Below are 27880 nucleotides of genomic sequence, written 5' to 3'. Positions count from 1 at the left end.
ACGTCTCTTCAATAAATGGTGCTGGGAAAACGGGACAGCTACATGCCAAAGAATGAAACTGGACCACTTTCTTACACTATACACAAAAATAAATAAAAAATGTACTAAGATCTCAATGTGGGACCTGAAACCATAAAATTCCTCAAAGAAAACATAGGCAGTAATCTCTTAGATATTAGCCTTAGCAACATTTATGGATATATCTCTGCAGACAAGGGAAACAAAAGCAAAAATAAACTATTAGGACTATATCAAAATAAAAAGCTTTTGCACAGCAAAGAAAACCATCAACAAGACAAAAAGGCAACCTACTGAGTAAGAGAGGATATTTGCAAATGATTTATCTGATGAGGGGTTAATATTCAAAATATATAAAAAACTTATACAACTCAATGCCAAACAAAACAAAATCCAATCCAATTAAAAAAATGGACAGAGGACCTAAATAGACATTTTTTTTAAAAAAGACATACAAATGACCATCAGACACATTAAAAGATGTTCAACACCACTAATCATCTGAGAAAGGCAAATCAAAACCACAATGAGATATCACCTTACACCTGTCAGAATGACTACAATCAAAAAGAAAAAACAAGTGTTGCCGAAGACGTGAAGAAAAAGGAACACTCACGCACTGTTAGTGAGAATGTAAACTGGTGCAGCCACTATGCAAAACAACATGAAGGTTCCTCAAAAAATGTAAAATTGTAAGTCAGAGAGAGACAAATACAGTTATGATTTTACTCTTTTTTTTTTTTTCAACGTTTATTTATTTTTGGGACAGAGAGAGACAGAGCATGAACGGGGGAGGGGCAGAGAGAGAGGGAGACACAGAATCCGAAACAGGCTCCAGGATCTGAGCCGTCAGCCCAGAGCCCGACGCGGGGCTCGAACTCACGGACCGCGAGATCGTGACCTGGCTGAAGTCGGACGCTTAACCGACTGCGCCACCCAGGCGCCCCATGATTTTACTCTTATGTGGAATTTAAGAAATAAAATAGATGAATATAGGGGAAGGAAAGAAAAATAAAGTAAGACAAAAACAGAAAGGCAAACCATAAGAGACTCTTAAATATAGAGAACTGAAGGTTGCTAGAGGGGAAATGGGTGGAGGGATGAGCTAAATGGGTAATGGGCCTTAAGGAGGGCACTTGTTGGGATGAGCACTGGGGGCTGTATGTAAGTGATGAAGCACTGGGTTCTACTCCTGAAACCAATATGACACTGTATGTTAACTAACTTGAATTTAAAATGAATGAATTAGGGGTGCCTGGGTGGCTCAGTCGGTTGAGCAACCAACTTCAGCTCAGGTCACGACCTCATGGTTTTTGAGTTCGAGCCCCGCGTCAGGTTCTGTGCTGACAGCTCGGAGTCTGGAGCCTGCTTCGGATTCTGTGTCTCCTTCTCTCTCTGCCCCTCCCCCACTTGTGCTCTGTCTCTATCTCAGAAATAAATAAACATTAATTAATTAATTAATTAAAATGAATGAATAAGAAATAGAACTACCATACAATCCAGTAATTCCAATATTCAATATTTACCCAAAGTAAATAAAAAACACTAATTTGAAAAGTTATATATGCACCCCTAAGTTTACTGCAGCATTATTTACAATAGCCAAGATATAGAAGCAACTCAAGTGTCCATTGACAGATGAATGGATAAAGATGTAAGATACACACACACACACACACACACACACACACACACACACACACAGGAATATTACACAGTCATAAAAAATGAATGAAATCCTGCCATTTGCAACATGGATGGACCTAGAGGGTATAATGCTAAGTGAAATAAGTCAGATAGAGAATGACAAATACCATATGATACTACTTATATGTGAAATCTAAAAAATAAAACAAATGAACAAACGAAAAAACAGATCCTTAAATACACAGAATAAACTGGTGGTTGCCAGAGAGGAGGTGAGTAGAAGGATGGGCAAAATAGGTGAAATGGGTTAAGAGGTACAAAATTCCAGTTATAAAATAAATAAGTCATGGAGATGAAAAGTACAGCATAGGCAATACAGTCAATAATACTACAATAGCACTGTATGGGGCCAGATGGTGACTACACTTGTGGTGGTGAGTGCTGAGTAATATACAGAATTGTAAAATCACTATGCTATACACCTGAAACTAATATAACATTGTATGTCAGTTATACTTCAACAAAAAAAATAAAAAGCGGGGCGCCTGGGTGGCCCAGTCAGTTGGGCGACCGACTTTGGCTCAGGTCATGATCTCGCAGTCTGTGAGTTCGAGCCCCACATCGGGCTCTGTGCTGACAGCTCAGAGCCTGGAGCCTGTTTCAGATTCTGTGTCTCCATCTCTCTCTGACCCTCCCCCGTTCATGCTTTCTCTCTGTCTCAAAAATAAATAAACATAAAAAAAAAATAAAAAACTAAAAAAAATAAAAAGCAAATCAGTATCTTATGGGGAAGCAGAGTGCCAAAGGTGCTGGAGACTTGGTGTTACTCCTCCTCTGCTCTGTCCTGTGGTAACTAAGTGACCGGGGGCCAGTCACACAGATTTCAAGGGCCTTTCTATGCCCATCTGTCAAAGGAGGGTGTCCAGGCTCCCTTAAAGCTCTGAAATTCTGATTTAGAATGCCAAAAATCAGGACCTAAGACATTAATAGCCACAACTTTAGAGAGACTAGCATCCAGTTAATACTTTAAGAAAATAAAGTGAGATAGTAACTTTTAACAGGAACCACAAGAAGAGTATCTCTATAATTAAGGCAATAAAAAAACTTTTTTACAAAAATGCTACAGCTACAATAATTTCCTAATGGATACACAATATAAAAAGAAATTGTGACATCAAAAATGCAAATGGGGAGAGTAAAAGGGTGGAGTCTTTATATGCAAAGTTAAGTTGTTATCAGCATAAAACAGACTGTTACAGCTGTGAGACGTTTTATATAAGCCTCACAGTCATTGCAAAGCGAAAACTTATAGTACATTCACAAAGATAAATAGAAGACAATCCAAGCATACCAATGGAGAAAAATCATCAATTCACAAAAGAAGGCAGTAAGTGAGGAAAAAGGAACTAGGAAACAGCCAGAAAAAAAATAAGATGGCATTAGTAAGTCCTTACCTATCAATAATTACTTTTAATGTAAATGAATTAAATCCTCCAATCAAAAGGTATAAAGTGTGGGGCGCCTGGGTGGCATAGTCAGTTAAGGGTCCGACTTCAGCCAGGTCACGATCTCGCGGTCCGTGGGTTCGAGCCCCGCGTCAGGCTCTGGGCTGATGGCTCAGAGCCTGGAGCCTGTTTCCGATTCTGTGTCTCCCTCTCTCTCTGCCCCTCCCCCGTTCATGCTCTGTCTCTCTCTGTCCCAAAAATAAATAAACGTTGAAAAAAAAATTAAAAAAAAAAAAAGGTATAAAGTGGCTAAAAAACAAACCCAACTATATGTTATCTACAAGAGACTCACTTCAGCTTTATGGTCACACACAAGGCTCAAAGTGAAGGGATGAGAAAGGGTAATTCATGCAAATGAAAAACCCAGAGAGCAGGGTGGCTATACTTAAATCAGACAAAACAGACTTTAAACCAAAAACCATAACAAGAGGCAAAGAAGGTCATTATTTAATGTTTAGGGGTTAATTCATCAAGAAAATATAACAATCGTAAATACATATGTACCCAACATCAGAGCACCTAAATATATTAAGCAAATAACAGATCTGAAGGGAGAAATCGATGCATATATCATCCAGACAGAAAATCAGTAAGGAAATGTTGAACTTGAGCTATACTTTAGACCAAATGGACCTAACAGACATATAAAGAACATTCTATCCAGCAGCAGCAGCAGCAGCAGAATACATATTCTTTTCAAGTGCCACTCTCCAGGATAGATCATGATAGGTCACAAAACAAGTCCTGGAAAACTTAAAAAGATTGAAAGCATACCAAGTATTGTTTCTGATCACAATGTTATGAAACTAGAAATCAATTAACAGGAAGAAAGCTGGAAAATTCATAAATATGTGGAAATTGACACTCCTGAATAACCAATAGGTCAAAGAAGAAATCAAAAGTTATCTTGAAACAAATGAAAATGGAAATACAACATACCAAAAGAAATGACCAACAGATACATAAAAAGACGCCCAACATCAGCAATCACCAAGGAAATGTAAATCAAAACCACAATAGGAGATCCCCTCACACCTGTCAAAATGACTATTATCAAAAAGGTAAGAGATAAGTGTTGGCAAAAATGTGGAGAAAAGGGAATCCTTGTGCACTGTTGGTAGGACTGTAAATTGGCCACCATGGAATAAACAGTATGGAGGTTCCTCAATATTAAAAGAACCATCATCTGATCCAGCAATCCCACTTCTGGGTATCCAAATGAAAAAAAAAAAAATCAGGATTTCTAAGGGGTATCTGCATGTTCACCACAGCGTTATTTACAATAGGCAAGATATGGGAACATTAGGGTCTGTCTACAAATGAATGGATAAAGATGCAGTACATACATACAGTGGAGTCTTACTCAGCTATAAGAAAGAAGGAAACCCTACCCTTTGTGACAGAGATGGACCCTGTGGGCACTACACCAGGGGAAATAAGTCAGACAGAGAAAGGTAAATATTGTATGATATCACCTGTGTGTGGAATGTAAAAGCCAAATTCATAGAAACAGAAAATAGAATGGCAGTTGCCAGGGACTTGGGGGAAATGGAGAGATGTTGATCAAGGCTGCAAACTTCCAATTGTAAGATGAGTAAGTTCTAGGGATCTAATGTACACATGATGACTACAATTAACACTACTGTATTACATACCTGAAAGTTGCCAAGAGAGTAAATCTTAAATGTTCTCACCGCAGAAAAGAACTAATAATTATGTGAGGTGATAAAGGCATTAATTAACGATACCATGATAATCATATTTCAATATGTCAATGTATCAAATCAACATGTTGTATACCTTAAAACTACACAGTGGTATATGTCAATTATATCTCAATAAAGCTGAAAAAAAAACAGAACTACCATATGATCCAGCTTCTGGGTATATATCCAAAGGAGTTAAAATCAGTACCTTGAAGACACATCTGTACTCTCATGCTCACGGTAGCATTATTCACGGTAGCCAAGACATGGAAGGAACCTAAATGTCTACCAATGGACAAATGGATAAAGAAAATGTATATATGTACAATGGAATATTACTGAGCCTTAAAAAAGAAAGAAATTCAGCCGTTTGCAACAACATAGATAAACCCACAGGACATTATGGTAAGGGAAATAAGCCAGACACAGAAGGGCAAATGCTAACTGACACCATTCATATGAGCAATCTATAATAGTCAGACTCCGAAAAGGAGAGTGCAGAATGGTGGTGGTCAGGGACTGGGGGAAATGCAGAGACACTAAGTTTCAGTCATACAGGATGAGTAAAGCCTAGAGATCTATACAGCATAGTGCCTACAATTAATTATACTGTAGTGTATAATTAAAAATTTGCTAAGAGGGTAGATCTTACGTTAAACATTCTTATCATATACACAAAATAATAAGAGAGAAAGAGAGAGAGAGGAGGGAACTTGTAGAGGTGATGGATAGTTTTATGGCATAAATTGTAGTGATGGGTCCATGGATATATAATTATCTCCAAACTGTATGTATCATGTTGCATACACTAAATATTCACAGCTTTTGGTGTGTCAATCATACCTCAGTAGTTTAAATAATTATCTTAAGACCTAAAAGTAAAAACTAAAACAATAAAGCCTTTAAGAGAAAACATAAGAGACTAGATTCATTGTTTAGATGTAGGCAGTTTCCTTATATAGGAAAAAAATAACCAAAAAAAATGATAAATTCGACTTCATGGAAATTAAAAACTTCTGTTCATGAAAAGATACAGTTAAGAAAATGAATAAGCAAAACGAAGACTGCAAGAAAACATTTATAAAACAGGTATCTGACAAAGGACTAGTAGTAACCAAGATAATATAAAAAGCATCTGCCTAGGGGCGCCTGGGTGGCACCTGGGTGCCTGGGCGCCTGGTTGAGTGTCCAACTGTGGCTCAGGTCATAATCTGGCAGTTTGTGAGTTCGAGGCCTGCAGTGGGCTCTGCGCTGATGGCGCAGAGCCTGCTTCGGATCATCTGTCTCCCTCTCTCTCTGCCCCTCCCCCACTTCTTCTCTCCCTCTCTCTCTCTCAAAAATAAACATTAAAAAAAATCTACCTACAACTCCACAAAAACAATTTTTAAAATGGGCAAATACAGTACAACCTTGGGTTGCAAGTAACTTGTTCTGCGAGTGTTCCTCAAAACGAGCAAACATTTCTAATAAATTTTAACTTGATAAATGAGCGATGTCTTGCAATACAACTAGTATGTGACGCCCAATGTCACATGATCAGAACTGAGCCAATGGTTCTTCTCTCTCTCTCTCTGGCTAGCTTGGTGTGGATTGTGGATGATCATCTCCCATGCTTGGATGCTCAGATGTTCTGTCTTAGGCCACAGTGTTCAGCAGAAATCAGTGATTTTTCAGAACGCTGGAAGGAGCCCACAACTGGCACTAGTGTATTTTTTGTCGCTTCAAAGCACCCATGGCCAGTCCTTTGCTTTTCCAGACAAGAGTAAGCTTAGGAATGCTCTGCTTCATTCTAGGTCAGGCTGCCTGCAGATACAGACCCTTTCCTCTGCTGCCTTCCTGTCAATTACATTAACTACAGTCTATGACAAGAGTTGATTAATACTGTACTGTAGTCAACATCTGTTAGTAATAGTAAAAGTCGTCCTACTCAATAACCCTCCTCTCTCTGGTCTCCCTCACACCAGCCATGAAGGTTTTCAAAGGTAAGTGAAGGTTAACTTCTTTATTTTTCTTTATATTTTGTATTTTATTTATTATTTTGTATTATATTACAGTATTGCAATCATTTTTATATGAATATTTTTGTGTTGTGGAATAAATCATCTGAGTTTTCATTATTTCTTATGGGGAAATGTGCTCTGATATATAAGTGCTTTGGATCACAAGCATGTTTCCAGAACGAATTATGCTCACAAACCAAGGTTTTACTGTATTTTGAAAAGACACTTTATAAAATAAAATACATGAAAGGTAAATATAATTGCAATAAAAAAGTGCTCGGCAAAATTATGCATCAAGGAGACACAAAATAAAAACTACATAACCACAGGATCAACTAAAATTAAAAGAACAACACTGGGGCACCTGGGTGGCTCAGTTTGTTGAGAGTCCAACTCTGGATTTGAGCTCAGGTCATGATCTCAGGGTTGTGAGATCAAGCCCCGCATTGGGCTCAGCACTGAGTATTGAGCCTACTTAAGATTCTCTCCCTCTCTCCCTCTGCCCCCTCCCCCACTCGTGCTCGCTCGCTCTCTAAAAAGAAAAAGACCGCCACCAAATGTCAGCAAGGATGTGGAACAACGGGAACTCTCATGCTCTACATGGGACGAGTACAAAATACTTAAACCACTTTGGGAAAAGCTCTATTAGTTTCTAATAAAACTAATCACATACACGTACCACATTACCTACTAATCCAAATCTTGGGGATTTCCTCGAGAGAAATGAGAATATATTTCCACACAAAGACTCACTCCAGAGTGTCATTTTCTTCAAAATAGCCAAAAACTGGAAACAGCTCAGGTGTCCATTAATAGGATAACTCATTAATAACTGATAACCAAATTGTGACACCATCACTGAATGGAATACTATCCATCAGTAAAAAGGAACGGACAAGCAATATAAATCAATCTCAAAAATGTAATACTAAGTGAAATAAGCTTTACACAAAAGTACACATTGGAGGACACCATTTATATAAAGTTACAGAATAAGCAACACTATGGCATCACAAAGTAAGAACTGTGTGAGTGGCAGGAATTGACTGGGAAGGAGCATGAGGCAGCCCCCTGGGGTAATGATAATGTTCTAAATCTCGATAGGGGTTTGGGTTCCGTAAGTATATGCATTTGTAAAAAACTGAGCAAATACACATTTAAGATTCCTGCATTCATTTCATGGAAAACTTACATCATCAGAAAAACCTGTAAAAATACTGAATTCTAGTTAACGATACGCATGTTGCAAGCTAGGGGATGCAAACAGATGTCTGCAATGTACTTAAAAATACGTTAAAAACAGGGGCATCTGGGTGGCTCAGTCAGTTAAGTGTCCGGCTCTTGATCGGCTCAGGTCATGATCTCATGGTTTGTGAGATTGAGCCCCATGTGGGGCTATGCAGAACCTCTCTCTCTCCCTCCTTCTCTGCCCCTCCCCTCCTCGTGCTCGCTGTCTCTCAAAATAAATAAACATTTAAAAAATGTTAGACATAAGATAGACTGAGGGACAGAGGCATAGATACATGATAAAACAAGTATACTAAAATGTTAAAAAGAGGTGGCTATGAAAGTATTTACCATAGGATTCTTCCAACTTTCCTGTAAGCTTGAAAATGTTCATAATAAAATACTGGGGCAAAGGGAAGAATAATACAACAGAAATCAAAGAAGGAAGAAATAGCAGAGAATGCTAAGGAAGAAACACCAGGAAGGGAAGGAATAGAAAGAACATGAGAAAAGTATTAAACCCCAAAACCAGTGAGAAAAGCAATGCCAGAGAAGGCAATAGTCCATTGTGTAGAATTCTTCTGAAAATTCAAGTAGTACTGAAACAGCCCATTGGATTTGGTCATAGGAGGGGTGTGAATGGAGGAGAGTGAAGCCACACTGAAGCGGAGAGAGAGAAAGCTGTTGGTGAGGAAGGAGAGTAAGAAGAAACCTAGCTGGGAAGGAGACCAGGGAGCTGGGGCTGCAGCTAGAGAAGGATGCGAGAAGACCAAGGACAATCCTGGTGCGTGTGGATGTGGATGGCAACGACGCAGTAGAGAATCAGGGCACGTAGGAGGTAGAACCATGTCCCCCAAAACGATATGCTTCAGTCCTAACCCCCAGCACCTGTAAATGTGACCTTATAGGACCTTTGTGGATGTGATTTAATTAAAATGAGGTTATGCTAAATTAGAGAAGGCCCTAATTCAAGGACTGGTGTCCCTATAAGAAGAGGACACAGTAAGAGGAGGAATTTGGACACAGATCCAGAGACAACGCCATGTGGCAGTGGAAACAGATATTGGAATGATACATCTAGAAGCCAAGGAATGCCCAGGATTGCCAGCAACTACCAGAAGCTGGGAAGCAAGAAGGATTCTCCCCTAGAGCCTGCAGATAGAGCATGGCCCTGCTGACACCTGGACTTCAGACTTCGAGCCTCCAGAGTTGTGAGAAGCGATTTCTGTGACTTTAAGCCACCGAGTTTGTAGTACTTCGTTACGACGGTGCTGGGAAACTAACACAGGAGAGATGAAGGGAAAAGAGCAAGCGGTGATAAGGACAGGGATCATGTCCTTGAGAAGGTGCCATGGAACCACTTCCAAAGTGCTCAGGGGAGGGGTTGGGCCTTTGATAGTTATCAGGGCCACCCTCTTCGGCCTAAAGAAGTATAGAATCATTCAGGGAGGATCTAAACGATCAAGGGTTTATCCAGAAGCTTTGGACAAAGAAGAATGCTTCAGACAGCCTTTGTAATAGATTTTCTCTCCGTTTAACGAACACACGATATGCAGCCTGCACATTCAAGTGACTAGTCTTCCTCTAAACATACGAGAATCAACCCATGAAACTTAAGTGCAGCGATTCTCTGCCTTCCAAAAGAAGTTTGAGAACAAAGATGAAAGTCTTACCAACAGGAACAGAAGCCAGTGCGCGGCCAAGGGGCAAAACAAAACCACCACACAGAAAGCTTGGTGATCCACATTCGGGAAGCCCCTTACCTTGAGCTGCTGCTGGAGTTCACTGTTCAACCGGGCCAGCACCGCGTTTGCCTCTTTATTTTTGCGGATAGCAGTTTGAATAGCCTTCTTCTGTTTGGAAGACTGTCTATAAAAAAGCACAAACAGTTCAGTGAACTAGAACCCAGAGGTCCAGACCCTTGTGGGTCCAAACACTCGGATTCATGGGAAGTGCTAAACGAACAAGGGACCAGTGTCACAGGGCTCCAAAAATAAAATCATACATTCACAGACAGACAGCAGGCAGGTGCACACCAAATGAAACAAATTTGTCGGGATCAATTATTTACACCTGAAGTAATTCCCATTTTATAACTTGAAGAAAAGCTGTGAATTGGACCTTTTCAAACCTCGCATTCCATTTATTCCCAGACAATTTAATAAGTATTTCTTCCTGACAAACCACATTAACTAGAATGCCCTTTTTGTGTAAGCATTAATGGCATTTAAAAGACCTGCAGGTGGCCCCTGTGGACAAGTCTGAAGGAAATGAATAGAAGAACATTCTCTTTAGCAAAAATCCTACATTAACTTAGCCAGCCTGTATAACTCTCCTTCATTTCTTCATTGTTAGGCATAAACGCTTGAGTGTATGTGAGTATGCTCACATGTGTGCGTTCACCAACACACATCTGTGGCACTGAGGAAAACAGAAATGTTTTAATACCAGTATCCCCAAATTAAGTCAATAGTAAATTCACAGAGCAGGTATAACTAGGGTGACCACATGTTCCACTTTGCCCATTACAGTCTCTGCTTACACTGCTTGCCTGGCCCTAATTATTCTCAGAACCCTCTTTCTCTTTCAAAGCTGTCTACAGTTGGGATGATAAATCAACGTGACTGCATAACCTATAGCCCTATATCCCACTGCAAAAAATACTGAATTCTCAGAGGAAAAAAAAAAAACCCAGACATATTTGTAATCAGTGAGAGGTGGGTTCTAGGTGAGAGCAACTCAGCCAGAGTTGCTGGCTGTGGAGACAGCGACCACTGTGGAGATCTGATTAATATTTGCTGAGAATGTACACTATGGTACCCACTCTGCTACAATCTGCAGAAGGCATACTCCCTTCCCCAACAAGTTTAAAGATGAATTTTTTTCCATCCATAAATAGGCACGGAAGAGGCTTTAAAATCTATGTTTAGAAAGATAAGGATTGACCTTCCAGTTTCAGGACAACATAGAGTAGACACACTTCTCTCTACCCACCAAGTACAGTTAAAATCCTGGACATGATATATAAAACAAACATAAGATTACTTGAAAAAGGGGCACCTGGGTGGCTCAGTCAGTTAACCGTCTGACTCTTGATTTTGGCTCAGGTCATGATCTCACAGTTGTGAGACTGAACCCCACGTTGGGCTCTGCACTGACCACGCAGAACCTACTTGGGATTCTCTCTCTCTCCCTCTCCCTCTGCTCCTCCTTCTCTCTCCCTCTCTTTCTACTCCTCCCTCTCCCCTCCCCCTCTCCTCCCCCTCTCCCTCAAAATAAATAAACTTAAAAAAAAAAAAGATTACTCCAAAAAGTGAAGAAGGCAAACCAGCTAGGGAACTTGGTACCCAGGGAAATACATAGCAGTGAATTCCCTGAGTTTTCTTTTTTGCTTCATATATTCCAGACTAGATAGTGGAGAAGTCAGAAATCCATAAATGCCAATAAGGGCAGACATAAAAAAGCACCTTCCACCAAGCCCAACCGCTGCTCTCTCTAGTGAAATGACTTGGAAGGGGGCAGCCTAGCAAGACATAAATTAGACAAAGTATCTCTCCTGGAGATAGATGCAAAATCTTTTAATAAAATATTAACAAATTGAATTTCAATATATTTAAATACTATACGCCATGACCAAGAGAGTTTTATTCCAGAGATGCAAGACTGATTTAATATTCAAAAGTCAATCAGTATAATCCACCATCCTGACAGTTGAAAGAAAAAACTCACATGATTGTATCAACCGATATAGAAAAAGCACCGGTTAAAACTCAATACCCATTTCATGATAAAAACTCTCAGAAAACTGTGAGTAGAGGCCAAACTGCTCAACTTGATGAAGAATTTCTACAAAAAAAGCCACAGCTAACATCATACATAATGAAAAACTGAATGCTTTCCCCCTAAGATGAAGAACAAAGCAAGGATTTCTACTCTCATTATTATTTTCAACACAGTGCTAGAAGTCCTAGCTAGCACAATAATTCAAGAAAAAGAAATAAAAGGCACACATATTGGAAAGAATGAAACTGTCACTATCTGCCGATGACATGATGACCTATATAGAAAATTCCACGGAATCTATAAAAAAAAAATTCTCAGAACTATTATTTCAGCAAGAATAGAAGTGAGTTTGGAGGACAGAAGATTAACATACAAAAATCAATAGAGTTTTGATACAGTAACAATGAATACTTGGGGGAAAATACAGTATCACTTACAAAGATTCAAACAGAAATTCTTAGATATATCAAAACAGATACAAGATTTACATACTGACTTTATTCCACTGGATATTCTTTCCTGCTTTGTCAAAGTCTAGTTGGCCATATGTTTGTGGGTCCATTTCTGGGTTCTCTATTCTGTTCCATTGATCCGAGTATCTGTTTTTGTGCCATTACCATACTGTCCTGATGTTTACAGCTTTGGAATACAGCTTGAAGTCCGGGATTGTGATGTCTCCTGCTTTGGTTTTCTTTTTCAAGATTGCTTTGGCTATTCTGGGTCTTTTCTGGTTCCATACAGATTTTAGGATTGTTTGTTCTAGCTCTGTGAAGAATGCTGGTGTTATTTTGATAAGTATTGCATTGAATATGTAGATTGCTTTGGGTAGTATTAACATTTTAACAATATTTGTTCTTCCTATCCAGGAGCATGGATCTTGCCATTCGCAACTACGTGGATGGAACTAGAGGGTATTATTGCTAAGCAAAATTGGTCACAGAAAGACAAATATCATAGGACTTCACTCATATGAGGACTTCAAGATACAAAACAGATGAACATAAGGGAAGGGAAGCAAAAATCATATAAAAACAGGGAGGGGGACAAAACCTAAGAGACTCTTATGTCCAACCAAACATGGAGAACAAACAGAGGGTTATTGGAGGGGTTGTGGGAGGGGGGGGATGGGCTAAAATGGGTAAGGGGCATTAAGAAATATACTCCTGAAATCATTATGGGTCTATTTGCTAACTTGGATGTAAATTAGATAAATAAATAAAATGGTAAAAAAAAAAAAAAAGATTTACATGCTGAAAACTATGCAACACTAATGAAAAATTAGAATCAAAATAAATAGAGAAATATTTATCATGTTCATGGATTGGATGACTCAACATAGTAAAGATATCAACTCTCCCCGGGTTGATACAAAGGTTAACATAATTCCTACTGAAATCTCAGCAAGATTTTTGTAGATCAATACAAAATTACTCTAAAATTTACATGGAAGGTCAGAGGAATCAGAATAGCTAAAACAATTCTAAAAAATCCTAATAAAGTGGGAGAAATAGACATTTTATTATAGAGCTATAGTAATCAAGTAAATAAGTAATGAAGACAGGAATCAGTACTGTGTGGTATTGGCAAGAGGAAAAGACACATAGATCAGCCAAACAGAACAGAGAACCCAGAAACAGATTCACATTGGTACAACTTAGTTTTGACAGATGTGCAAATGTAAGTCAATGGAGCAAGAATAGTCTTTTCAACCAACAGGGCTGAAGCAGTTCAACATCCACAAGCCAAAAAAAAAAAGGAAAAGAACCCTGACCTAATGGATCCAGCAAGTTAAATATAAAATGTAAAATTACAAAACTTTTAGAAGAAAACACACGAGAAAATCTTTAGGACCTAGGGCTTGGTGAAGAGTTTTAGATGCGACAAAAAAAGCACGATCCATACAAGAAAAAAAAAAAATCAATAAGCTGGACTTCTTCGAAATTTTAAGAGCTTTCACACTACAAAAGACTGTTAAAGAGGATGAAATGACAAGCTACAGACTGAGAGAAAATATATTCAAAACACGTATCTGACCATTTATATGTATTTAAAACACATAAGGAACTCTCAAATCTCAACAACAAAAAACAATTCAATTAGAAAACGGGCAAAGGACTTCAAGAGACGTTACCAAAGAGGATATATGATGGCAAATACACACATGAAAAGACGCTCGACATCACTAGCCATTAGGGAAATGCAAATTAAGACCACAATAGGATAGAACTACACACCTATTTGAACAGCTAAAGTAAAAAACATAGTGACAATACCAAATGCTGGTGAGGATGTGGACACACTGCACCTGCCATACATTGCCGGTGGAAATGTAAAATGGTAGAGCCATTTTGGAAAACAGCGTGGCAGGTTCTTTAAAAACTAAACATATACTCAACACACAACCCAGCAGTCACATTCTTGGACATTTATACCAGAGAAATCAAAAGTTATGTACACATGAGAACCTGTACACAAGATGCTCATAGTAGCTTTATTTACAATTCTGAACAACTAGACACAACCAAAACGTCTCTCGACAGGCAAATGGCTCAACAGACTATAGTACATCCATACCACAGAATACAGCTTAGCAGTGTGGACTGAGATACATAACTTGGATGTCAAGGGACTGTGCCAAGTGAAAAAAAGCCAAACTCACAAGGTCACATGCTGTGCGATTCTATTTATATAATATTCTCAAAATGATAAAACTATAGATAGGGGAAACAGATCAGTCGTTGCCAGGGGTAAGGAATGGTGAGGAGGACGGGGTAGGTCTGACTTCTGTACCTTGATTACAGTGGTGGTTACAAGACTCTACACATGGGATTAAATGACACAGAACTACACATACACTATCCCAATGCCAGTTTCCTGGTTTTGATATTGTACTACAGTTGGGTAAAATGTTATCCATTGGGAGAAACTAGGCGAAAGAACACAGGACTGGGGCACCTGGATGACTCAGTCGGTTAAGCATCTGAGCTTGGCTCAGGTCATGATCTCATGGCTTGAGAGTTTGAGCCCCGCATCGGGCTTGCTGCTGTCAGCACAGAGCCTACTTCGGATCCTCTGTCCCCCTCTCTCTGCCCCTCACCTACTTGCATGTGCGTTCACTCTGTCTCGCTCTCTCAAAAATAAAACATTAAAAAAAAAGATACACAGGACTGCTCTGTACAGTTTTTGTAATTTCTTGTGAATCTGTAATTATTTCAAAATAAAAAGTTTAAAAAAAGATGTTGATCAGAACGTGATGTCCCTCTTTAAACTACCACATTATGTGTGCTCAGTTCCTAACAGTTTCCTCCTTCTTTGGGAACTGTCTCCATCTCCTCCCACCTCCTCCACTGGGATGGGCCCCTGGCAGGCAGTCATATTTGTCTTAAGAAAACCTTCACCTCTATTTTGACCCTTGAGTGGATGCTGGCCCATGCTGAGCTGACCAAATTCTCCCTCCAAAGGATCTGGGTTATGGCTAATAGTTCAGTTCAGCCTGGGCCCAGCACAGAGAGAAAGTAATCTCTGGAGTTGTAGGTGCTTGAGGAGTCTTCACAGATAAAAATGTCAAAAACACCCTCAGAAAATTGAGAGGAATGAGAAGGCACCCCAAAGGGTTTGCAATCTTCTCTTCCAACCCACTCCTAATCCTGCCGCGGATTTCTATGAGTCACCCCTATATTCTTATAATAAAGAGAATGGTTTTGCTACCTCAAGTTGCTTTTTATCATTTGCTACAAAGGAGGCCTAAATAACACCAAGATAGGATCAAGCCCAGAATACCTATGAAGAGGTCAGCGAAGCATTTAACTTGACCCATCCTCTTAAGAGTTGCTTCTGCAGTTTGTCTCTTCAGGTTCTTGTAATATTTTCACTCACTGTTCCAGGCCAGGCTCTAACTGGCCTGGTTTCCACGGAGGAAAATGAAGGAGTAACAGTTAAGCAGACATTTACTTTGTCTGGTTCTACTGTGTGTCATGCTATCTATCAATTAAGAACTGCAGCACTGTGAGGCACCGTCCACTCAAGGTTTTGCGGCCGACTATCCTCCAAAACCTATTCCTGTGCCCTCTTGTTTGCAGTAGCCAGCCTATCATCTGCAGTTGAATGAGGTACATGCCATCCAACCAAAAAAACTCTATTTCCCTGTCTCTACTGCAGGTAGGTAAGGCTATATGTCTAACTCTGGGCCAAAGGGATCAGAGAGAAGTGATGTGTGCCACTTCTGAGTCATGTCCTTAAAAGTAATCTGTTTTCGGGGCGCCTGGGTGGCGCAGTCGGTTAAGCGTCCGACTTCAGCCAGGTCACCATCTCGCGGTCCGTGAGTTCGAGCCCCGCGTCGGGCTCTGGGCTGATGGCTCAGAGCCTGGAGCCTGTTTCCGATTCTGTGTCTCCCTCTCTCTCTGCCCCTCCCCCGTTCATGCTCTGTCTCTCTCTGTCCCAAAAATAAATAAAAAAATGTTGAAAAAAAAAAATTTAAAAAAAAAAAAAAAAAAAAAGTAATCTGTTTTCTCTCCATTTTTCCTTTCTCCTCTCTGGGGCCCAGAATATGAACATGCTGGTGAGCCATCTGCAACCACAGGGATAAAGGGAACCCCCATGGGGATCTAGAACAAGAACACAGGAAGGCACCTGGGTTCCTGGGCAGAGCTACTCTATGCTTCGACTACTCACCATCGCAGATTTTTACACAGGAAAGAAGGCAATTTCTACGTTAGCTGAGTGGCTGTTACCTGGGTTTCAATCAAACAGCTGAATCAATATTTGAAAGCATATAAACTAGGGTCTCTTGATGAGAAAAATCTTCTTAGCCTCCAACCTGAGCCCTGATTTCTCCCAAGGAATTATGAGTACAGCTTCTAAGAAATGAAGTTGTATTGCCTTCTCTCTACTTGGAAATGGTAGATTTCATTAGGGATGCCACTCATCAGCCCCACAGACATTCCAGTGCTGCCAAATATGAAGCAGGAAGAAAAACAGAATCCCAGCCACACTGAGAGCATCATGCAGGCAAGCAGACACTGCCACACTGGCTGCTGGGTATGCCCTGGGGTGGTCCAGGACGCTGTGGCCGCTGGCACAGTTTCAGTCATAGTACTGTTACACAACATCCTCTCTCTCCAAACTGTTCAAACAATTCTATTTTCCCAAAGTTCATCTTTACTAGATAGGCGAGATGTGAGGCAAAACCAAGTAAACCAAAGTATTTCTTTAAAAAACCCATTTTTGTCCTTAGGAGCAGCTCATTAATGATGACACAATACAAGAGGTGTTTATTAGTTATAACCTGGACTCAGCAGCTTGCGTGGAGACAATATTTTATTTTTCTTTTGCCCTAAATGGAGTAGACGATGATATCTGAAGAAGAATTTGTTTCTTACAATAGGTCAGTGCTGATGTTGATTTCCCAAAGAGCTGATGACCACTTTCCAACTAGTCTTTTTTTTTTTTTTTAGCCTTTCTTAACCAGGGTTCTGTTAGGTAATTAAGAAAATGATTTGTGACTCTTTTCTCATTTTTCCCCAAACAATACATAGTAAAGACCACTCCAGATGCATGAGAGAGATTAATTTCCTACAGACAAGAGATGTCTAAGCACATGAGAATTTAATTCTTTCCCCAAAAAACCATGGGTGAATAAGAACTATACATCATGTTTCTGGCTGTCTCTCTCTCCGGGGCTTAAAAAATTATGAATGCTGGGGTGCTTGGGTGGCTCAGTCGGTTAAGTGTCAGACTCTTGGTTTCGGCTCAGGTCACGATCTTGTGGTTCATGAGTTCATTGGCTGTGTGCATTATGAGTGCATTGGGCTCTGCGTGGACAGTGTGGAACCTGCTTGGGACTCTCTCTGCTCCTCCTCTGCTCGCTCTCTCTCAAAATAAATAAATTAAAACAATTTTTTAATAAAAATAAAATAAATTATGAATGCTAAGTTGCTTCTTATCACTCCAAAATAAACTGGTCTAGGAACTAAAACAAGCTGTATGAAATTCATCCCTCCCATTTACAGCACTATTTGTGTTGCTGGTGGCCAGGAGACTCTCTCAGCCTGACACCACATGGTCATCTAACTAGTGAGAGAGTATCACAATGAGGGACAGTCACTAAACAGGTAGATAAAAGAAAAAAGGATCTCCTTTCAACAAATGGTACGGGAACAACAGGATATCCACATGCAAAAGAATGAAGCTGGGGCCCTTCCTCACACTATACACAAACATGAACTCAAAATTAACCATGGATTTCGATGTAAGAGCTAAAACTATAAAATCTGTAGAAGCAAACACAGGAAAAAATCTTTATGAACTTGGGTTAGGCAATGCCTCCTAGCTATGACACTAAAAGCACAAGTAACAAAAGAAAGAAAAATAGATAAACTGGATGTCATCAATATTACAAACTTCTGCACTGCAAAGGACACCTTGAAGAAAGTGAAAAGACAACCTACAGAATGGGAAAGAATACTTGCAAGTCATACATCTGACAAGGGACTTGTATCCAGAATAGGCCAAGAACCCATTACTCAGAATAAAAAAAAAAATCTGAGCAAAAAAGGGCAAAGGATCCGAGTAGACATTTCACCGAAGAAGATACACAAATGGCCAATAAATATATGAAAAGATGTTCAACCTCATTAGGCAAGAGGGAAATGCAAATCAAAAGCACAATAAGATACCCCTTCACACCCACTACGATGGCTGTAAAAATTAAAAAAAAAAGAAAAAGAAACAGATAACAAGTGTTGGAAGAAACTGGAGAAACTGGAACTCTCGTTTGTTACCCGCCAAACTGTAAAATGCTGCAGTCACGGTGGAAAACAGTTTGGCAGGTCCTCAAAATACTAAATATAGAGCTGCCATATGACCCAGAAATTCCACTCCTAAGTACATACTGCAGACAAATGAAAACGTAAGACCACACAAAAAACTTGTACACAAAGAGTGTACCAGTGATGTTCTCTCTAGCTTCAAAGTGGCAACAACCCACATGTCCATCAAGTGAGAAACGGATAAATACAACGGGGTCTATCCATATAACGGAACATTACTGAGCAATAAAAAAAGAAGTACCCATTTGTGCCACAACACAGATAAACCTTGGACACGCAATGGTAACTGGGAAAAAAGCCAGCCACAAAAGACCACATGTTGCATGATTCCATTTACATGACATGGCCAGAACAGGCAAATTTATAAAAAAAAAAAAAAAAAAGAAAGAAAGAAAGTAGATTAGTGGTTGCCTGGGACGCAGGATGGGGAATGGAAAGTGACTGCTAACGGGAATGGAATTTCTTTTGGGGGCAATGAAAATGTTCTAAAATTAGATTGCGGCAACAGCTGCACAACTCTGTGGATATACTGAACACCACCGAACTGTACATGGAAAAGGGTGAATTGTATGCTATGTGAATTACACCTCAATAAAGCTGTTTAAAAAAACAGACGAAGGAAAGAAAATGAAAAAGATCTCTGCGTGAGCCCCACCAGCCACCGTCTGTGCGCTCTGGTAGATGTAGCGGCCACCCCTGACCGGCGGTAATGTGAAACAGAGACTCAAGTGGAAAGCTGGGGGAGCACTCGGAAGTGAGTTTAGCCATCTCTGTCCCTGACGGGGATCCGTCCCCTAGGCCTGAGGGTGACAGGAAGATGGTCGAGGCTGTCAGCGGCCAGTAAGGACAAAATACACTTCCTTTATGCACTGACACCGTTAGGAAATGATCCATTTGGAAAAACAGACACAGACACCATCCTGTGAAGAATAGTGCCACACAAATTCAGAACGGGGTTTGGGCTCCAAAGGCAAGTTGCACCCCCAGAGTCTGTTGCTTCTCCTTCCACAACAGTGGAAATGGGAGAAGCCCAAAGCAGCCCCTGGGACCTATGAGGCCTCGAGAGCAGTGTCAGGGCACATCTTGAGCACTGACATTAGTGCCCAGTCGAGCTCACTTGCAAAGTCATGCACAGCAGCAGGTTTCTGCCCTCAACACCTCGCTCGATTTCACTAGAGGGAAACTGAGGCAAGTGACAGCCTTCCTTAAAGCCAAAGCCTTCTGGAGAAAAATGGTTTGTCCAAGAGCACTGTTCTCTCGGCTCCCGGCCATGTCCACAGGTGTGCCCCCCTCCCTCCAACGTCTGTTACAGCCAGTCATATGGGCATTTTGGATGCTCCACATGCAACCATTCTGTGCCGAGATGAGTGAAAACAGGCAATTTTCATGGGGACTGAGAAGAAATCACAAGCCACATCTACTGAAAGCTGGGTCTAAGGGTCATGAAGCTAACCATTCGCCCTGGGGCAACAGAAGACAGGTCAAGAGGGAAGACTGGCATCTCTATCACTGTCTTCCTCCTCGGAAAACGTGGGCCCCCATAAGAAGAGGGGTGGGAAGGAGACAAAGAGGAGGGAAGGAAGGAATCAAACCAAAATGCTACAGCTTTGTACTCGCTCGCCCCTTGGGGTGGTGGTCTCTTTCTAGGGGACTGGCAGGCTGTAATAGTACCACAGAGATGACTAAGACAAAATACAACCGTAAAATCACACTCTTCTATGGCCATGAATATAAATGTAAACATATTTACATTTACACATGCGTGAAGATTTAAAAGGTAGTCTCCGACCTCACTGATCTGATGGACTTACTTTTGGACTGCCGCGTGGGGTTTCACAGTCGCTGCCGATGCTGGCCCACCAACAGCGGTAGAAGTGTCTTGGTTTTCTGTAGCTGGGTTTTCAGGTCGGAATTTCCTTCGGATGGGCTTTGATGGAGGCTGAGAATACGGTATGTCCTGCGGATTAAATACAAAACAATAAAACCCAAAAGTTAAAAACCGAAATGCTCCCCCATTATGCCAAAGCCCCATGTTCCTCTAGGTCAGGCGTGTGCTCTGTTCCAACTCCACACCCGAGGATAAAAGGCAAATTCATGGCTTGGCAAGAACTGGAGGGACACAGGCATCAGGTTCCACCCTCCCTCTCTTCCTTTTCTGAACGCGGTGTGCATCTCACACCACGAGGCCTTTTCTAACTGAAGACAAAGCTCACTCTTGCCTCACTTTGGGGCTTGTGGGAATATGTGAGACGTTTTGAAGTTTGTGATGGTCTCAGTCATCTGCTCCTCATTCTTCCATTCCCAATTCCTACATGAAGTCAAGCTCAAGGGCCACAATGTCGTCTTCTAAATTTTTTAATGTTTATTCATTTTTTTGAGAGACAGAGACAGAGCACAAGTGGGGGAGGGGCAGAGAGCTAGAGGGAGACACAGAATCCAAAGCAGGATCCAGGCTCTCAGCACAGAGCCCAACGCGGGGCTCGAACCAGCGAACCGTGAGATCATGACCTGAGCTGAAGTCGATGCTTAACCGACTCAGCCACCCAGGTGCCCCAGCAAGAGCCACAATGTCTTCTGGGAGGAGACAGCCAGCCTGCTTCCTGGGAGGCCCCTCCTCACCCATGCTCCTGAGCCCAAGGCCAGTGTTCTGACCAGAGAAGGGTCTGAGAAAAATGGGACCAGTAAGAAGAGGATGAAGTGAACAGAGAACACAACGAGTGAGTGGTGCCTACTGAGCAAAATGACCTGGGACTCAGAGACATGGAGGTGGGGGGTGAGGCTAAAGTGAAGACACCAGGACTCAAGAGGGCACCATGGCACACAAAGAACAGACTGCCCTCCCCCAGAGGCACTCCCAGAGGCTCAGCAGCACGCAGGGTTCTGCTAAAGGCACCTGGCCCTCCCCACCATACCGCCTGAACTTGCCAAAAGCAAGGCCGCCATATTTAACTGGTGTGTTGAAGAGGCAAGTGCAAACTGTCAGTGGCATCAAGGTCAGGCCCAAGAATCATCAGCACCCTAATCTTCACAAAGAACCCACATTCTAGGAAACCCGAATCATTAACATTCACCTCAGGACACAAAAACCATGAAAGAGATTTGCAAACAAAGACAAGAAGCCCAGGGGAGGGGCTCATAATGCCATGACAGCAGCACCTTCCCCTTGGCCTTACCTTCTTTGCTGGACTGCTCTCTGCAGCTTGGGAGGGGGCTCTGTTCAGCTGGGGGTGTATTTCAGCCTCAGGCGCTTGCTCAGACTGTAGCAAAATATCACACAGAAGATAAAAATGCAGAAACATAACCACCTAAATATATAATGAAGAAAACTTAGAAAAAGTCGCTAAGTGGAAGCTGATTTAGACCAACTTACAGCCAAGCATGGTCAGGTCTTCAGATCCTTGAGAAAAAGTTCCCTACACCCTGTCATTCCCTCCCATGCTCCCTTCCAGCATTGTTCAATCTTAAGAAAAGAAGTCACGGTTATGTCTGTAACTGGACATACATATTGCAAAACACTAATGCCTTATAAGTGCAAACAAAAAAAATTAGGATTATCAGAAAAAAAAGGCACTGGGAAAGGAGTCAAAATTTTAACCCAAGCACTAACAAAAACAATAACCATAATAATAATAAAAAAACACTTTAAAAATATTTTTTAAATATATTAAATTCCTAAGAAAAACAGATAGGACTCTTTACCTTTAAAAAGGTAGGGATGGGAGGCCACGGAGTGGTATGGAATCAATGAATAAATGTACCAAGATTGGCAAGTAATGCTCCCAAAGCCCGTCAAGGCACAGCAGGTACCAGAGAGCCAAGCAGCAGAGCACAGGAAGACGAGGCACCACTGCTGCGCCCCCATCTCCAGGAGGCTTGCTACATTCAGCTGCTATTAGTCGGCAATGCAAAGTGTTAACGTGCTGAGAAAAACCCTCCATGTAAACGAACTAACGGGACTTCGTGATAGTGACAACAGTCCTCTACCCACAAATTAAAATGCATTACAGGAACACACGCTGCAGCACAACCATCAGCCTTAGTGTGTCCAGTCTGTCCCTAACCCAGCCTTCTGCAACCTCTGGCATGGCTTCTTCCTTCCTCTGCGTCCACTGAAACAGACATGGGCACCAATGCTTCCCCATTTATCAGATTCTTCCTGCCTCTTCCAGTTTTGTCACAGGCCTTCTGCCCAACACAGCACCCTTGACTATCTTTTTAAAACTCCCATCCCTGGCATCTGAAGAACCGCAAAGTCCTACGGATCATCATTATCTTTCTTTCCTGTTTTGATTCCTCTCATCCCTCAGCTGTAGGATTTCTCAAGGCTCCGTCTTTGGTTCTCCCACCCTATACCTCCCACTGCCATTCATTCTTTCCCAGAGTAATCCCGTCTGCTCCCACATTGCACGGCCCTAGCCAGAAACCTCGGTTCCCAACCACCTCTGCACCTCTTTCAAACCCACTATGCAGGCTTTTGGTGCCTGATTTCTCATTCCAAGTTTTGCTTATAGCCTTCTCCTTTCCATCAAGGATAACTGTATTGTTGTTGTCGATAGATATCTGAAACACCAAACACTGTGTCACACGGTTCTCCGGGTGTTCCGCAGGGATGAAAGCATTTCCTCATCACAGCCCTAGGAAGTAGTCATTCCCCCCATCTTATTACTGAAGAAACTGATGATCAAGAAGTTGAGGAACTCACCCAAGATCACACAAACAGCCGAGTCTGAACCCAGGCCTCAGGTTCCGACGCTGGGCATGTGACGACTATGCAATACGGCCTCAGGTACTCTCGGGCCTGACTGGTAAGTCATTCAAGAAATATGTATTGAACAGCAAGTCTTGTGCTAGAGCTGGTATTCAAGATAAATGATACCCAGACCTTTCTTACAAGGAGCTTGAAGTCTAATGGAAAAGGCACAGAAACGACTGGGCAAGCATGCTTCGGTGGAATTCCAGACTATGGTGAGGAAGTATGGGGGCTCCAGGCACACCCAGGCCTTGCGGGTCAACAAAGACTTGGGTGAGACCTGAGTCTCAGGGTGCTGCCAGCTACTGGGGCAGTGCACGGGGATGGTAAGAAAGGAGGCTCCGGAACCCAGAACACCAGCTTAGCATGCCACGAGAACACCAGAGGCCTGTCCCCAAGACAGGAACTGTGAGAGAAGCAGGTGTAAGGTAAGCTCATTTTTAGCCATACCGGGTTTAAAACACCCAAGCAACATCTGAGCGAAGCTATCCGGGAGCCATTCCTTGTCGGGAGCACGGAGATTCCAAGCGTTCACCCGCCTTCCTTGGGTTCTGACAAATAATGTCCTGCTTCAACATCCGCGGGCCCGATGTCAGCTTCATTAAGGGGTGAGTGAGGGCCCAATAACCTCCCAAATGCAGGGCTTCCCGTGACCTGTGCAGAAGAACACAACTTGGACCTGAGGTCCCTTCTTGCCCTCCACCCGCAGATCTATTGCTTGGAACGTGAATGTCCTGGCCTCAAGCGTACGCACACAAGCCCCTGCAGGAGCGCAGGTACGCATTGGTACATCCCTCCAGGGAGAAGGAGCCAGAGGCCAGTCTCCTCACCTTTCAACTGCTCAGGTCCCCTCCGTCATCAGGCAAAGGAGTGCTCGCCCTAATGCTCCCTTTCCTGGGGAGATGAGCAGTCTCCCTCTTGTAGTAACATTGAGGGAAATGATAAATCGAACCCTCTTTTCAACAAAAATAAGGATTCTGAGCACAGCAAAAGGAGTAGAATGTCACTGTCACTGCCTCCACACTCTCTTAAACATCTCTAAAAACAGGAATGTTGTGGGAGTTGGGAAGGATGAAAGAACAGTTTTAAGCGTCTGACAATTTTTTCCATTCACGGGTTTACCTTCTGAAATTGTATACAAAGACTAGGTCTTCTAGCTCTACCACAGGGAACAAACCACTCCTGGGTGTCACGTCGGGCACAATCTAACCACCAATCTCCTTGGGAGGAACACCAAGAGGGCCCGTCACCACTCCATGACTGATTCTAAATGGGTCCATCTATTGAACATTCAGGGGAGTGAAATCTTGTGAGGAGCCTGGAACACGGGGATCAAGAAAGTCCTGGAAAGGCAGAGGTTCGCCAGAGCCAGAAATTATCCCAGGAAAAGAGACGAGGAAAGAAAACAAGCTTTGTGATAAAAACAAACAAACAAAAACAAAGATGGGATTTAGAGGTACAAAAGCCCCTCTTCACAATAAACAATTTCACTTGCATTCAAGAAAATAGGGTAAGGCTTAGCAGCTGGAAAGCAGAACAAACCTGGAAGATTTCGTTGCTATTTCTTCAGACTTTTCTAAGGTAACAACTTGGAGAGAATGATAACCCATGAAAACAGGGGGACCTCAGCAGCTCCCCTTTTCCTGCACATATTGAAGAAAGTAGGGAACAACTCTATCAATATGGAAAATAGGTCCTTGTCTGAAAGTTTTGAAGGTCTGAACTGAAATCCAATGCCTGAATCTTGTAAAAGAGACAAGTATTTGGATTACAATTACTAGTACAAATGGCAGTCCTTCCCTCACGGTTCACTGTGTAACACGTACCCAGCCAGGATGTGGCAAGGCAGGAAAATGTACTTTTAGCCAAGAGCTCGCTGAAACTCAAGCTTAGGTTCCTTTTAAAAATATATATCTCATATTTTAATTTCGATACTGCCCTATCCACAAATGAGACATATATTTTCATTCTCATCTTGCAATGAAAAGCCTGTTTAAGTCACGTGCACTTGGAAGGTACTGCCACTCAGGACACGGAGATCTGTTCTGGGGCTTTGCCCATTCCTATGGTTGATAGGACAATATAGACCCTGCTCAGCTGGCCCCCCAGAAATGGACACAGGGCCAGGAAGGCTAAGCATTGTCCACCAGAAGTAGCGTTTGTTTAGCTATTTAATTACACAGATATTTATTTTGTATACATCATGTATCACTTTCCAAATAACACTCATGTTCTACTTCTAGGGAACTAGACCTGAGACACCAGGCAAACTGCTCCCAGAATAGGAGAGTTAAAGCCTTCTGATGTGCTCCTCCTTGGTTTCTCTCTCAGATCACTTGTCCTGGAAAAAGTCAGCCGCCATGTTGTGAGAACACTCAAGCAGTCTTAACAAGGGGCCCATGTAGCAAGGAATTAAGGCCTCCCACCGACAGCCATGTGGGAGAGCCATCTTTGAGGTAGATCTTCCAGCCCCAGTCGAGCCTTCAGTTAACTGCAGTCCTGGCTGACATCTTGACTGCAGCCTAATGAGACCCCATAAGCCAGAACCACCAGATTAGTTTCTCCTTAATCTCTAACCCACAGAAACTATGAGACAATAAATGTCACCTGTTTTAGGCTCCAAAAACACCCATTCTCCTAAGTCTGAAATATGGAGTCTAGTAGGGCGGAATAAGGGTGAACAGTAGAGAAGAAGGAGAGCACTACAAGCTGGAGAACAACAGTGCAGTGGATCACACGTGGTCTTAGAGATCACTGTCCCAGATGGTCTAGTAGCTACTGAGCACCATTCCCCCACTTGCGTCGTCTTCCCTATGTTGCAGGGGTAGAAGCCTGGGAACAATATTTATAAAATCCCCTTTCAATAATGCTCCTTGTTGACTCTGAGAGTCACTCACGTTAAACCAAGAAGGTGAAAGAAAAGAAGCTGTATTACTGCTCCTCTGGCAGTGGTGGAAAGAAAAGCATGGGGCTCAGCCGCCGGAAGATCTTGTAGTGGCCTCAGGCATTTCCCCACAAACCGTTACTTAGATGCTGCGGGCAGCCTGAGCATCTCCAGCTGTTTCCTTTAGTTCTTGCAAAGTCTTAAGGTTCAGAAAATTCTGGCCAACCTGACTCGTGGCCTTCCCTCATCTTTGCTCCTCTAGCAATCTAATTCTTTAAGTATCTAATTCCTTAAATGAAATCTCTTCCAGGGTGACATACCTAGAATGGTTTCTGTTTTCCCCACCAGATCTTGGCTGATACATCCATGTTGAGGATTTGGAGCTTATCCAGAGAGCCATAGGTGGAAGGGGGCATGGAAAGATTTTAAGTAGGGAAGTGATGAGACTAGATTTGCATTTTAGAAAGATTACTCTGAATCCAGTGAGTAAAATGGATTAAAAGGAACCCATCTTGGGGCAATTCACTTAAAAGCCCAAAAATGAAAACAAGACAAGAGATGACGGTCACTTAAAGCAATCTGGTGGGAGTGGGGATAGGCAGATTTGAGAGCTATTTAGCTTGAGACTGAATACATCCTTGGTGACTGATGGAATGTGATAAGTCAAAGGAAAGAACAATGACACATGGGAGCCAGATTTTGGTCTTCAACAGTGGATAACGGTTGAGAGAAAATAGTTTAAAGCGAGGAAAAGATAGATGGCAGCATAAAAGCTGAATAAAATTAAGCAGATTCATCACAAGCAGTGCTAGAACAACCCACCTATGTCTTAAGGCAGTATCTCTCAAATAGGGGTTCCAGGGAACACCAGTTCTATCAGTTGCCTAGACGGGGATAGGAAAAGTTTTTCTGTAAGGAGCAAGGTAATAAATATTTTCAGTTGTATAGGCCATTTGGTCTCTGTGTCTCCAATGCAAATGTGCAACTCTGCTCTCCAGTGCTAAAGCAGCTAAAGACACCACAATGAACGGGTGGGACCGTGTTCCAATACACTTTACAAAAACACGTGGGTGGGATACATTTAGCCTGTCGGCCAGTCTGTCAGCCCCTGGCAGAGAGGAAAAAGAATCTACAAAAAAGTTTAGGGAACACTGCACAGTCTCTCTCCCTCCTAGAAATTCACAGAGCACACTGCACATCACACACACTCTGAGATCCCATGAGGTAAAGGAAGCCACTGCCTTGGCTTACTTAACCCAGCAGTTCCCAAACTTATTGGGCTTCGACTTCTTATTCTCATGTAACTCCTATTAACATCCAGCGGAACTAACGTTCTGTGGAACACACCTTGGGAAACAATGACCTACAGGTTGGGTTTTAGAGAACAAAGGAAAACTATTCCATTTGACCTCAAGGCCAAATGCCACATTCCACACCTAATCCTTTGAGAGGGGCATTCTGCCCCGCTGTGGTCGTCTTCGTTGTGGTCAGCAGGTCTAGCTCCGGGGCGTTTCTGCGAGGCTCCCTTCCCCA

At 42.0% G+C, this 27880-nt stretch overlaps 1 protein-coding gene across 3 annotated transcripts in view; it reads right to left on the bottom strand.

The window, feature by feature from the left end:
• The window catches only part of REPS2 (RALBP1 associated Eps domain containing 2), a 221737-nt gene that overhangs the window by 15480 nt on the left and 178377 nt on the right, over positions 1-27880 (bottom strand). For all 3 annotated transcript variants that reach the window (XM_030304954.1, XM_030304955.1, XM_030304956.1), the window contains 3 exons: positions 21887-21970; positions 20525-20670; positions 9867-9972 (listed from right to left, as the gene is read on the bottom strand). In XM_030304954.1, the coding sequence (XP_030160814.1) occupies positions 9867-9972; positions 20525-20670; positions 21887-21970 (336 nt within the window). The remainder of the gene's footprint in view (positions 1-9866; positions 9973-20524; positions 20671-21886; positions 21971-27880) is intronic.

Source organism: Lynx canadensis, chromosome X (genome assembly GCF_007474595.2).
Source record: "Lynx canadensis isolate LIC74 chromosome X, mLynCan4.pri.v2, whole genome shotgun sequence".
Taxonomy (NCBI): Eukaryota; Metazoa; Chordata; class Mammalia; order Carnivora; family Felidae; genus Lynx; species Lynx canadensis.
Note: the sequence above shows the minus strand (reverse complement) of the source record. Positions and strands in the feature narration are given on the sequence as shown.